Genomic DNA, 13,688 nt, shown 5'->3' with positions numbered 1-13,688 from the left:
CTCTGAACATCTATTATAACACTGTTGAGTGCTTAAAATATTTCTATAAACATTTGGAGATATCTACTGAAATTGTTTGGACATCTGTGAAGCAAAGTTTATAAAGGGTCATTTGTTCAACAGATATCTGTTGCATGTCTACTGTGGCAGGCTGTACTAGGAGCTGAGGATACAAAGGTGAATAAAAGTTTTTGCCCTCAGGTAATGAAGAATCTAGTGAGAAGACAGATATATAGATATTAATACAGAGAGAAATGTACAAGGTAAAATGGGTACACTTCCCCCCACCCTCTAGATACCAAGACTGCCAAGCTACTAGATAGGAAGATTTTCCTTTATAAGAGATGGTCACTTGAAACTAGGAGAGTTGATAGGGTCTCCCAGGGAGAATTGGTAGAGTGCTGAGGGCAGAACCAACCCCAGGAACCCAAGTGAACAGAGTCTCAAGGGGGAGAGAGCAATCAAGGGCAGCACAGAATTTCACTAAATAAGAAATGAAAACATTTAGCAATTGGGAATATGTTGATTAACTTGGTGAAAGCAGTTTAAATAGTATATGAGGTGGGAATCAGATTGGAACCTACCGACAAGAATGGGAGGGGAGGTAAGAGGTGGGGACTATTTTAAGAAGCTTAAATGGGAGGAGAGAGGACAGTGGGGGCTGGAAAGGTGAATGCTGGGTCCCAAAGGGGAATTTACTTAGACGCTTGAGCAAGTTAATAGGTGAGAAGGAGGAGAAGGAGAAGAGAGACTGAAGTTACTAAATGGAATAACTGATAAAAGAAGTTCAGGAAAAAATGAGAAGTGGTAGGGTCAAGGGCATAAGGAAGGACAGGCCTTGAATAGAGAGAGAGAGAGAAACCTTTTCTGAGACTAGAAGAAAAGAAGTGGGGAAAAGGTATGAATATACATGAGTTTATAGTATGAATATATGAATATATGAAGGTATGAATGAAGGTATGAAGGTATGAATATATGAAGGTATATGAAGGTATATATGAAGGTATATGAAGGTATATATGAAGGTATATGAAGGTATATATGAAGGTATATGAAGGTATATATGAAGGTATATGAAGGTATATATGAAGGTATGAATATACATGAGTTTATAGTATAAGAAGAAATACCTGTTGACTTAATTTTCTTCTACGAAGCGGGAAGCACATAGCCTTTCATAACACTGAACAAACTTACTGAGCACTGTATTACATGGCATAACATAGTCGTTAAAGTTCAGACCCTGGTAGCAAACAGCCTGAGTCCAAATCCTGGCTCTCGCATATTTCAGCTGTGTGAACTTGGGCAAGTCACTTCACTCGAGTTCCCTGAGCCCCAGGACCTTCATCTGTACAACAGGGATTTACAGGAGTGCTATGTGGATTAGATGTGTCAGTATGTACAAATCCCTTGGAACAATGCCGGGGCACTTGGTGCTACAACCTGAGCATAAAAATATAAGACATGGCCCTTAAGGAGCTTTCCTTAAGGGAAAGCCATGAGTCATGTAAGCCAGTCTAATTCCTTTTCTGCTAGGGAGTGATGCCATCCACTCCCTGCTACTTCCATTCAAGACAATTAGGAAAACGTTTCCAAATGACACTGTATTTTTTTTTAACGTATTTTTTAAAATTCAAATTCTGCAGTAAGACAGTGAGAAAGCCAGAGAGAGATGAGTGTCTACACACCTGGGAAATAACGCTCTGGTAAATCCCAAAGCAGGGAGCACAAATAGCATAAATTTCTACCCAAGTGAGGAAAGGACAGGCACTCATGTGCTGACCCAAGTGAGAACAAGACAGTAGCAGGGAAGTGGCAGATTTTCTTATTAGAATCAGCTAAGCTCATTATCATCTGAACTAGATCAGCTGTTCTCAAAGCATAGTCCCTAGATCAGCATCACTTGGGTACTTATTAGAAATATAAATTCTCAGGCCCTACCCCAGACCTACTGAATCGGAAACTCTGGTGTTATCTAGAAGCAGCCTGGTCCCAGGAGGCAGGCAACCTAAAAAGTGTACGATAAATGTGTGTGATTTACAATCAACACATTAGGATAGTGTATGATGTGCTTACAGGAAGGAGTCAAGATGGAGAGGAAGAATCTGGCACTAAGTACACTGTATCTGGCCTTGTATACCAAATTTACAAAAAACGGATCCTCCAATGGAGCAAAGTCTGTGCTGCAAGACCTAGAATAGGTGACAAATCCTTGAAAAAGAGTCTCCTATGCTTTGCTAAGTTTCTTACATGTGAAAAAATCTTTTATTATGAACAAAGTGCTTCCATATGTGTTAATCAATCCTGACAGTTTTGTGATGCAGGCAGTCTTGTCTCAAGGTTACTGATTCAGAAAGGCTTTGACTTGCCCAAGATCAAAGTCAGTGGCAGGACTGGGATTGAGAATCAGGCCTTTTGTCAGTCAATTTTCTCTTAACCTCTCATAGCTGGTTACTCCTCTGATTTTCAGCCATCTAGATACTAGTTAGAGAGTGGTTTGAAAAGGGGTCACGAGGAGTTCAAGCGCTGGGAAGCTGTATCTTCCATTATATATTGGTTAATTGACATTCTGGATTATAAATCAGTCTCCTGTGACTATGAGCTGTGTGACTCAATACTCTAGGGACCAATTATAAGTGGATGAGCTGACAAAATTGAGCTTCTGAGCTTGTAAAGCCGAGGATCAGCACCTAGGTCGTTGCTTCTCATGGGGCTGGCAGAACGCACAGGGCTCCCCTAGGGGGCCATGTTAAAGTCTCATTTTATTGTTGTTTAATGAACGTATCTTCCCCACAGGTTCTGAGATGCCATCCTACGGGTGTGCACTGCTTCCTGGTTGAGAATAATGGCAGTGGTGAACCACTGTTACTGACGAGAAGGTGTCAGTGTGGAAAAATGGCTGAGAACCACGAACCACTGCCCTCGGCTACTATGACCTCACAAGTTTTAGCTGTCCTCTGAGGGCAAGTTAGCACAGCCCCAGCTTCTCCTCTACTTTGAGATCTAGATATGGTAGGTCTTAAAAGCTGGCCTAAGTTTTAGCTTTGGGGGCTTTGCAAGGGCCAAAAAAGTGGCACCCAAGTTCTGAACCTAGGTTTTTTTATTTTTTTTTTTTTTTGCTGTACGCGGGCCTCTCACGGTTGTGGCCTCTTCCGTTGCGGAGCACAGGCTCCGGACGCACAGGCTCAGCGGCCATGGCTCACGGGCCCAGCCGCTCCGCGGCATGTGGGATCTTCCCGGACCGGGGCACGAACCCGTGTCCCCTGCATCGGCAGGCGGACTCTCAACCACTGCACCACCAGGGAAGCCCTGAACCTAGGCTTTTGAGAAATAAGATAAAAAGCAGGTGACAAAGCAAAATATCACTTTTATTATCCATAGCTTAGATGATAGAGCTTTGTGTGATAGCCTGAATGGGCTTGCTAATTTCCTGTCCTGAGACTCACGAAAGTTGCTCCTTCCTACTGGTCACGTGGAGAAGAGAGAGAGAGAGAGAATATATCCCCCACATTCAATCTATCAAGCTTTGATTAGTTCCACCCAAACGAGAAACATGGACCAAAAGCAATCAGCCACCAACTAGGCTATTCATTCAAACTGCATGAAGAAGAACAAGGAGTGGAACAACTGACTCCATAGGATTATGTTTATTAAACTCACTCTGTAAAGGAAGAAGTGGGGATAAGGCATTCCACCTCCTCCTCAGCATTGGATGTAAGGAATTCTGAAGAAGTACTAATGATCCAAGAGGAAGACTGTTCTGGCAACAGGTACAAGATGTATTTGCTGGGAATGGGGAGGAAAGCTGGGACATCAGTAAGGAAGCTGTGTGAAATAATGGCACAAGACTGATGATGTGGTTACAAAATGAAAACTGAGCCGTAAGCAATATGGTGTTACTTCCTTATGGTATAAACAGAAAGAGCAAGGCAGAGGACAGTCCCAGAAGACTTGAGATTAAGGCTGAACTCTGCTACTTATGGCTATGCAATTTTGCTTCAGTTTCCTTATCTGTGAATAATTCCTAACAGGAATTAATCAATTCAAATTTAAGGATCAATTTAAACAATACCCTACAAAAGCACTATATATCTATCACCACCACAGACAATTTAGTCTCTTTCAATGCAATCATTATACTCAATGTTTTTTCTCATTTTATTGCATTATGGAGAGGTCAGTTCAGGTCCTTGCACTGGCTAGGACCTGTAGTAGAATACTAGCCGTGTTCATAGGTATCCCTGACTTGCTATTATTGACTGCAATGGGAATGCTTTTAAATCTTCACTGTTAGGTATGTTAATTTGTTGAAAGTTTCAGCAAATTCTTTGTATCAGATTAAGGACGCTCCCTTCTGCCACTGCTTTGCTAAATCTAAAAAATTCATATGTGTGTTTTTTTTTTTCATTTACTGAGATGATCGTATGGGTTTTCTCCATTGTTACTGTGGTGATTTGCAGTGTAAGACTTCAAATACTGAACCATCTTTGTTCCTGGAATAAACCCTACTTTGGCATGATTATTTAATATGAGGGAGATGGCCTAGTTAAGAGACCTGGGTTCCAGTTACCTTTCAGTCTCCTAGCTTTAAAAGCCAATTTATATACTGATGACTTCCAAATTTGTATCTTTAGCCCCAACTACTCCCTAAATTTCAGCCGCCTCTGTATCCAATAGATTTGACATCTCCTCCTCTTGGATGTCTAACAGGAATCTCAAACTTATCATGACAGAAAATAAATTAAACCTGCCTCTTTTCCCCATCTCTGTTAATGGAAATTCCTTCCTTCCAGTTTGCTCAGGCCAAGAACCTTGGAGTTGTTTTTGATTCTTCTCTCACTCCACATCTGATATGTCAGCAAATACTGTTGTCTCTACTTTCAAAATACACCCAGAACCTCACCACTTCTCACAATTTCCACTGCTACAATTCTGGTCCGACTCATCTTCTCGCAGCTGTACTATTACAATAGGTTCCTACAGGTCTACCTGCTTCTGCATTTGCCTTCTCCACAACTATGTGCAACACAAAATCCCGAGTGATCCTTCCAAAACCCAAGTGAGATCAGGTCACTCCCCTGCTTAAAATCCTCCAATGGCTCGCCATCTCAGAGTAAAAGCCAAAGTTCTTACATTGGTCTATAGGGCCCTACACCATCCTGGCCCTCATTACCTCTTTGACCTCATCTCCTACAAGTCTCTGCATTCACTCTGCTCCAGCCTCAAGACTTTTGCACCTCCGCCTAGAAAGCTCTTTCTCCATATTTTCACTCAAATGTCCCCTTCTCTGAAGACCTGACTTTCCTGTTTTAAACTGCAACCACTCTCCTCCAGTAGTGTTCTCTATCCCTCCTTCCCTACTTAATTTTTCTTCATAGCACTAATCTTCTGGCACACCACATATTTTGTTCATTTGTCAGTCAAGCTTCATTAGAATGCAAGCTCCATGAGGGCAAGGATTTTCATTTTCTTCATGGATGTAGCCCCAGTGCCTGGAATAGTGCCTGGGAAATACTAGGTATTAAATGAATAACTGTTGACTGAAAATATATATGTTGTTATTACTATTACATTAAAAATATTCATTCTTTAAAGTAGCTATTGTGCAATGTTTTAAAAGACAAACCCTTAAGTCTAAAGATTCCCAAGACTAACTACAACTTACTTTTTGACGTGGAAAGAGTGACTGAAGTCACCTCTTTATCTGGGGTTATAAAAATTACATATCAAAGGCTGATTTGAAAACCTAGAACTAGTCCCTTATACTAATCTTGCTACTTTCACATACACGTGAAAATGTTCTTAAAAAGCTTTAAAAAAGTTTTCAAGAGAAGATAGGATGAAATTTTAAAGCCGAGGCTTAGACGTGCACGAGTCTTTAAACAGAGCATTTTCTATGTAGAGCCTTTTTCCCAGTTGGTTTTTGTTGAACTTTAAAGTCTAGCTTACTAAGTAATTATCATTTAAAACACAATTGCTAACATCAGAAGAATGTTAAAAAGAAAAGCTAATTTTAAAAAATTAATACCTATTTTATAAAAGTTTGCAAGTTAAAAAGGACAATGAATAGGAAATATGCAGCCTAAAATTTAGTACAGGCAGGTGTATGATCAATTACTTTAGATTTGAAAACAAACAAGGCAGAACTGAGCAGGGCTGGCTCTTCAGGTATGAGGAAAATTCCAAGTAGGACATTTGTTCTGTTAGAGGAAGGTCTTCCTGCTCATTGACCTTTCCCATCTGTCTACGTACCAAGTTAAGTCACTCAGTTTCCAGAGGCACTGGTTTTAAAGGCCAATTAGAAATTTCACAAAAAGCCATCTTATTCTTGTTCAATTTCATCATGAATCACTTCTCAGTGGCATTATATTGTAGGTGAAAGATTAGTAGGACATTCTATATACTCACTCTGGGAAGGAAAACCAGAAGGGACTGTCTCTCCTGATCTGTCTTTTTCTATTTTCTCATTAAGTGTAGTCAATCCAATCAGCTGATCTTCAGTGGGGAAGTAATTTCTGAGGAAAGTAAAGGGTTTAACAGCAGCATGTATCATCGATAAATATAAAGCTTGAGCATGTAAATAATGAAGTACTACTTTTGAGTAACTTATATGTGCATTAATTGTTTTTAGACACGGTCCTTAAAAAAATGGAAGTAATAAAGATAACTGCTAATGTTCTGTAAATTCTCCAAATATGTAGAGGCTCACATTTCATTAAAAAAAGAAACAGTCATCATGATAGAATCATGATCTTGTCTTGAACTCTTGGATACTTTGCAACCTTCCATTAGCTTAACAATCCAGACTCTAGGAAGACAACTCAGCACCTGATCTATCAGCTCGTTTCCCTTATTTAAAATACTGCTTCTGCATCTATTTCTTCAATCAGCAGTTGAGAGCCTACTATGTGGAAGGCACTGAGAGGGGGAAGAAAGAGAAATGTGAACCTCTTCTTTAAGAAGCTTACAATCTGGTGGAGAGAAACACGTACATCTAGCCAAGTGCCAAATGGAGGCCCCGACACTGCACAAGCCAGTACAGAAGAGGGGACTAATCTAAGTGTGGGGTCCAGGGAGGGCTTCTTGGAAAGGGCATCTAAACTGAAGCCATGAGCAGAAAATAGAGACACAGATGTAGAGAACAAACGTATAGACACCAAAGTGGGAAAGTGGCGGTGGGGGTGGTGGTGGTGGGATGAATTGGGAGACCGGGATTGACATGTAGACACTAATACGTATAAAATGGATAACTAATAAGAACCTGCTGTATAAAAAAATAAAATTCAAAAGAATAAATTGAAGCCATGAAGGATGAGTAGTGAGGAGAAAGGAGGAGCATTACAGGTTGGGGGGAAGAGAATGAATGTGGCAATGGAAGTGGGAACACAAACAGTGAATCCAAGAATAAAGACCAGATCAGTGTGGCAGGATCATTTGTTTAGAGAGGGTGTAGAGGGCCATGAAGCTTAAAAGGCTGGTAGATTTCAGGTCAACAATTGGCAAGAATTAGTCACCAACAGATTTTGAAGGTTGTGTTTAGAGAGACTTCTCTGATGACGGTGTGATGGATGAATGTAAAAGGCATGAAGGTAGTTACTATAATCACCCCCACCATAAAGAGTCTGGAATTCGATCTCTGATCAATAGGCTTAGAAAAGAGAAGACAGCTCCGAGGCATTACAAAAGACAACTTTTTGCAATTCGGTAATTTGAGTAGGAGGCAGTTGTTGAAAAGGACCACTAACGGAATGATGGTACAACTAATTCAGGTAAGGGACAAAGAAGCTGTTTGTGGGGAGATAAGTTGTTTGGTTTGGGGCTTAAGTTTGAGGTGCTGAGTGTGGGGTGGGAGCCATCCACGTGGTAATGTTCACCAGTTGGAAATTAGAGACTGGATCTTGAAGAGAGATCTTGGCTAGAAGAGTAGACTTTAGATGCATATAAATGTAAGCAGTACTGGGTTCAAGGGAAAAGATGAAATTGTTCAGCGAGAGTCAGGGACTTGCTTGAGAACTATTACCCTCACACAAGTTTAAAATACAAAAAAAAAAAAAAAAAAAAATCAGTACTTTAACACATTCAAAATTAGTGCCCAGGTTTTATTTTCAAAATGGAAACCCCTATAAGCTTTTAAGGAAATTGAATTCTAGAGAAAAACTCTTAACTCATCAGGATTCCTAGTCTCTATGTGTCACTGTCTAAGGGTGCTTTTATCTTTAATAGTTGAATTGGGCAGTGGAAACAACGGCAGGCTTCATCACAAAACCCAAGGATAGACTCGGGTCTGGCACTTACCAGCCACCTGACCATTCATCTGAGCTTCAGTTTCACCATCTGTAAGACGGCACTATGACCTATTCTAATTGCTTCATAGGATTTTGAAGATCAAATGACATACTGTATGTGAATGTGCTGTACAAACTAAGAAATTATTAGCACAAGAGTATTAGTCTAGCATATTGCCTGGAAAGTATTTAACTGATTGTAATAATCTCCATTATTAGGAAGGAGGCAGCTTCAGGCAAGTGTCTCTGTACTTCCCACACTTCCTATCACAGTGTCTGTACTGCAACAGCTCATCAAAAATGTCATAAGTACTGAAAACTTGGTCTAAAGTTTTTTGTTTTATTCTGTACCTTAGGACCTCTGGGCATTGGAGCGGGAGGAAAACCTGATGAAATAGAAATTATTCCTTTTAACATTTTAATTCTTCTTTTCTCAAGCCAATGTCTTGGGTTTGCTACAAATACCTCTAGACACTGCTTAGTTCTGCTGGTTGCACAAACTACCAAAGTTCTGAGATAAGCACAAATGATTAGACCAGAGCTAAACTCCAGCATAAAAGAAAGATTCGTTGTCTGCAAAAGGATCAAGAGTTAGAGAAAAGTGAATGCTTCCATGATCCGCTCCAAGAAACCAAATTTTTTACCTCACAAAAGGGGTCCTCTGCCAGTCGTTTTATACCTGCCCCACAAGGAACCCATATTTTCCAAAGTTCTTTTAAGCTAAGGGGATGACACTGCAGTTTCATGGAGCCCCTCCTTCATTTTCTGTTAAGATACGCAGGGACAGAATGCCTCTCCCAAAACTGTATCAGGACACCTGCTGACTTCATGCCAAAGCTCACCCTCTTTTAGGCTTCCAAAGGTCAGGCTCTCTGACTGCCTCCAGAGAAGGGGCCAGGTGCTCTCTTCTCAGCCTGTGAGTTCTCAGGCCTCTTTTTAAAGCCTGCTTTTAAAAGTTATTTCCTGTAAAAAAGCATTGCCTAAGGTCACACAATGAGATTAAAGTCTGCAGACTCCAAATGCATCCTAAATCATATAGTCCAGGATAGTTAATCCAGAATTTGGAATTAGAAGAGCTGGTTCCAGTCCCAATTCTACTGAAAGACAGTGTTTGTGTCCTGACCTTTCTCTTTACAACTCTCTCGAAGGACTGCAGGGGATTAAATGAGATAATGTACCTAAAAGCACCTTAGAAATGTTACAGTGCAAATTGATTTTCCCTGAATTTTTAAAATTATTCTCATCAGCTCCAACAGATTATGTAAAAGCTATAAAAGCCTGCACTTCTGGCTGGTTAGGGCTAGTTATGGAAGAGACCTTAGCTACTGGCTGGCACAATTTCCAAGTGAGGATCCCAAAGCCCGTTCATGTCCCTCCTGGAGCCAAAAGCTGATTTAAATTACTTTGCAGCCCACCAGGTAACATAATTCTAATAACATGTTTGAGAACTCAGAACACTGGTTAATAGTTTAGAAGAGCAGCTCTCTGGGGCTCCTTCTTGCCTCCGGGCCCTCCTTCACACATGCCAGTCCTCAGAATTCTCAGCCTGCTCTTCACTGAGCTACTTCCTCCCCATCCTGCAAACCTCACTTCAAATGCCATTTCTTCCTCAAGGAAACCTTTCACTCTCCAGACAAGGTCTCACTCACAAAGCAACTTCTAATTCTCCTTTATATCATTTAATCCAATTGTGATTCTAACTATGTAAGTACCCCCATGTAAATATAAGCTCTGGGAGGGCAGGGTTCACATCTGTCTGGATCCTTCCACATCCTTAGTGCCTTGGATAAAGACAATAAAATGTGTTGAGTGAGGCCAGAGCTTTGCGTTTCTTCAATCTTGTTAAGAGCTCTTGTGGCAATGAATATAAAGTATAAAAAGAAAACTAATTTAGTGCTGGCAGAAAAGGTTCTGTATGGAGGAATGCTTCCTTTGGCAGTTTTCTCCAATAAAGAAAATTTATGGGCCTAATTAAATCATCAAGATCTTCTTCAGAGGTACAGGAATGGTCAAGGATCGAGCTTGCTCTGAATTATTCACTTTATTCAAGTGGAGCAGCTCTTCTGGGAAGAGCAGTTAATGTCAACAAGGAAATAAGCACAACTTCCTTTGTAAACAGCCAACTGTCCTTTCTTTTTCTTTGATTCTTAGGGCCCAGGAGACAGTTTCTAAGTATGGAAACTACTCTAGGCAAAACCATAAAGAAGATGAAGTTCTACATCAACCTCACTTTTTCCTCACTTATTACTATTTGTTTTTCTAATGGCCTTCACACCCCTACCTTAGGATAAATTTAAATCAATGTTCAGCCTCACCTAAGTATCTTTTTTTACCTTATCCTGACTTTTGGAAAAAAGGTTCTGTTCTCCCAAAAGTATAATTTGAGACAACAGCTACCAAATCTGTGTGTAGTTATGCGTAGGAATGTGTGTGCGATAAATTCCCTCCCCTCCCTCTAGAATCACATTTGCTCACCCTCCTTACCCTGGCCGGCCCTACTTGGCCAAGTGTTGGTGAACCTAGTTGCCTAAAAAAAAAAAAACACACAAACAAGAAACAGGGCCTAATTTTCATAAAATGCATTGTCAAGAAAGAGCCTCCTCAAGTAAGATTCAACATCTGCATAATAATAATAAATGTTAGTGTGTAAAAACCAATGATTGTGGGAGAGATGTTATCCTGTGGCTAAGAAGTGCTGCCTGGACCAGATCTCCTAGGTCAAGAAACAGTAGGACCAGAGTGTTTAATCATCAGACAAGTGGCCAGAGTTAGCATTTCCTCACAGCCTACTATCTCAACTTCACTGGGACCTTCTCAAATTTCACTGGGCTGGTTCTTATTAGGATGACTTCGAGGAGCTTTAGCTTCAGGGATCCTTTCTTTTATTATCCTTTAATTATAGTTAGTCATTTTGGGTTTTGACAATTCCTGCAGGATGTAGGTTTCATTTCTTCCCTGTAAAAGAAGAGGCAACCCATCTATTCAGTAGCTGGAAAAGTGAATTTCCTGTGGAATGACAGGAATTACATAGAAGCAAGCAATTTTATTTTCCTCAAATGTAGCAATAATTTTAATCTGTACATACATAAAACAAACAGTGCAATTATAAAACCTTGAAGGTGACATGCATACTTTAAGGTGCAGTTGGGATGGGGGAGGATATTAGCATCTCCAATTTTCCTTACCACTTTTTTTTTTTTTAAGTTCCTTATGCAAAAGTACTGAGTCAGGAAACTTCATCTGGAATGCTGAAGTTAAAGGTGAACTTCCTGAAGTCTGCACGTCTAAATATCACAAACAAAACAGAAATGACCTCCTAGAACAGTTTGGGAGGGACTAGCATAATATGGCTGGGCTTTCAAGCTGGGAATGAATTAAATCAGGGATGCATTTTTCTGAAAAACTAAAAGAGAGAATGTTTGTAACTGAGTGTCCTGTTTCTGTTTCAATAGTTGCTACCCACTTGAGCCCTTCCATCAATCTTTTTATTCGGTACAGGTTCTGAATAGATGCTGTTCAATGGAGTTACTTGTAACTAGGGGTGGTGAGATGCAGAAAGGAGGACCTGGGAAAATGGCTTCTTCCTTGATGTCTGAGTCCGTGCTCCTCTTCCATTGTTAGTTCTTATGGCCTTTTCTCTGCCATGGAAGCAGAGGTAGCTGGTGCACAATGTCAGATGTTGTCATCGTTCACAGGCCCAGGGGTGCAGTAAAGGCGAGTGATGGGGGTCTACCTTTGCTTCTTCCAGAATACCTTTCTCAAGCTTTCCTGGCCTTTCAGTGGCACTTCTAGAACTAGAAAGTCAGTTCACTGGGTCCTTGACTCAGAGGCCAGGATGAGACAAGACGTGGCAGAGTGACAAGACACAAAGGGAAAATATGGTATCAATTAGCCTCAGAGCAGGAATAGAGAGATTTATATTTGCACTGATGAAAATTCAAATTCCCAAAGTCAATCTAAAAAAAAAAAAAAAAGAAGAAGATTTTCTTTGAGTATTAATTTTTCTCTGTACAAGTAGCCTGTGCACTTCTGGTGATAATTCCTTGCACTGCTCTCAAGTTAGATGATCCCAGGGACACTCTAGGGCAGTATGCTCTAGCTCATCTGGAACAGCTCTTTCTGGCAGTGGCATTTTGATGTAAAACCCAAAGTAAATCCATACATGGCGTCACAGTTATTAAAATAATGAAATATTACTAGCCAAATGTAACTGAAATTCAATCAGTGTTATATTTCACACACAGAAATTTAGAAAAATCAAGAGTAGGATAATAAAACCATAAAATTAAACAGAAGGAAATCAATTTCTACAAGAAATCAAATATATTTACAGTGAGATTTAAAGGGAAAAATAAGCTACTGGATCATAAATTTAATTTTATTTTAAATAACTTTAGCTACCTCAGCTGTTAATACAATAAAAGCAGAAAGAACAGGCTGCCTTTTGTCCAGATTTAATCAGAAAATTGTATCTACAATAATTGACATAACTCGCTTCTTGTCCTTCACCCATCTCATCAAAAATTATTGCATTTTCCCCCAAACTGTATTTTTTGGATTCTTCTGTGAATATACTCATTTCGTCCTCATTCCTGGAGGCATCTTGGTTTAAATCCATCTTTAAAAAAAGGAGAAGGGGTACATATGTGGAGGCAAAATATTCTCTTGAAGCCAACAGATATAGAGTTGCTAGAAGAAGCTGATTGTACACACAAGCTGCCTGGTTGGGAAGGGGAGGGCTGCTGATTTAGAGACATTGTGACAGCCTTTGGTGGATGGGCACAGGCAAAGCCCCACTGGGCCCTTCTTCCTTGGCAGGGTCAGGACTGAGCCAGCGGAGGCGGAGCTTCATCTTCCCCTTGGAACTTGTCATTTTGGTTCTCCTCCAAAAGCCTTCATCCAGATAAGAAGCCAATGACTGATTACAAAAATAAGAATAATTAAATTTGGCTCAAGAGAGAGATTGTCCAACTGTTCTGCCTTGTTATTTTTTCAATATCCAAGGCCTTTACAAAGAAAGAAACAAAAACATCTCTCAATCTCCCAACGAAAGTGAACTTTTTTTCTTTTTTTTTTTTTTTTGCTCCAAATGCTACGACCTGAAGAATGGCTGCAGATTGAGATATCAAAAATCTCAGAAAAATATATAATATATTTGTATATCTCTGTATGTCTATTATTTAAATTTCACATTCCTTTAAAAGTGGTTATTCAGTCAGTAGCTGCTGAAGGAGGCTCTTCTGCTGGGCCTGGGGGGTCTGTGGTCCTGCCGTGGGTTTTTGAGTTCCCAGTGGACCAGGCTGGTTCAGGTAAGGGTCCCCGCCTACCAGATTCACTGTACACTGGACGTCAGCAAACACCTGAACCTGTTGCACCTGCTGGAACACAAATAAAAGATGTGTT

General features: G+C 40.3%; 1 protein-coding gene across 5 annotated transcripts in view; it reads right to left on the bottom strand.

Moving 5' to 3' along the window:
* Positions 1 to 11,327: 11,327 nt before the first annotated feature.
* Positions 11,328 to 13,688, bottom strand: part of NCOA1 (nuclear receptor coactivator 1) — a 197,895-nt gene continuing 195,534 nt past the window's right edge. For 2 of the 5 annotated variants that reach the window (XM_082671912.1, XM_082671913.1), the window contains exon 21: positions 11,328 to 13,663. In XM_082671912.1, the coding sequence (XP_082528038.1) occupies positions 13,493 to 13,663 (171 nt within the window). In that variant the 3' untranslated portion in view covers positions 11,328 to 13,492. The remainder of the gene's footprint in view (positions 13,664 to 13,688) is intronic. The other 3 variants (XM_082671914.1, XM_082671916.1, XM_082671915.1) reach the window with 3 other exon arrangements.

The sequence above is a fragment of the Grampus griseus genome (assembly GCF_964374135.1).
Source record: "Grampus griseus genome assembly, chromosome: 15".
NCBI lineage: Eukaryota > Metazoa > Chordata > Mammalia > Artiodactyla > Delphinidae > Grampus > Grampus griseus.
Note: the sequence above shows the minus strand (reverse complement) of the source record. Positions and strands in the feature narration are given on the sequence as shown.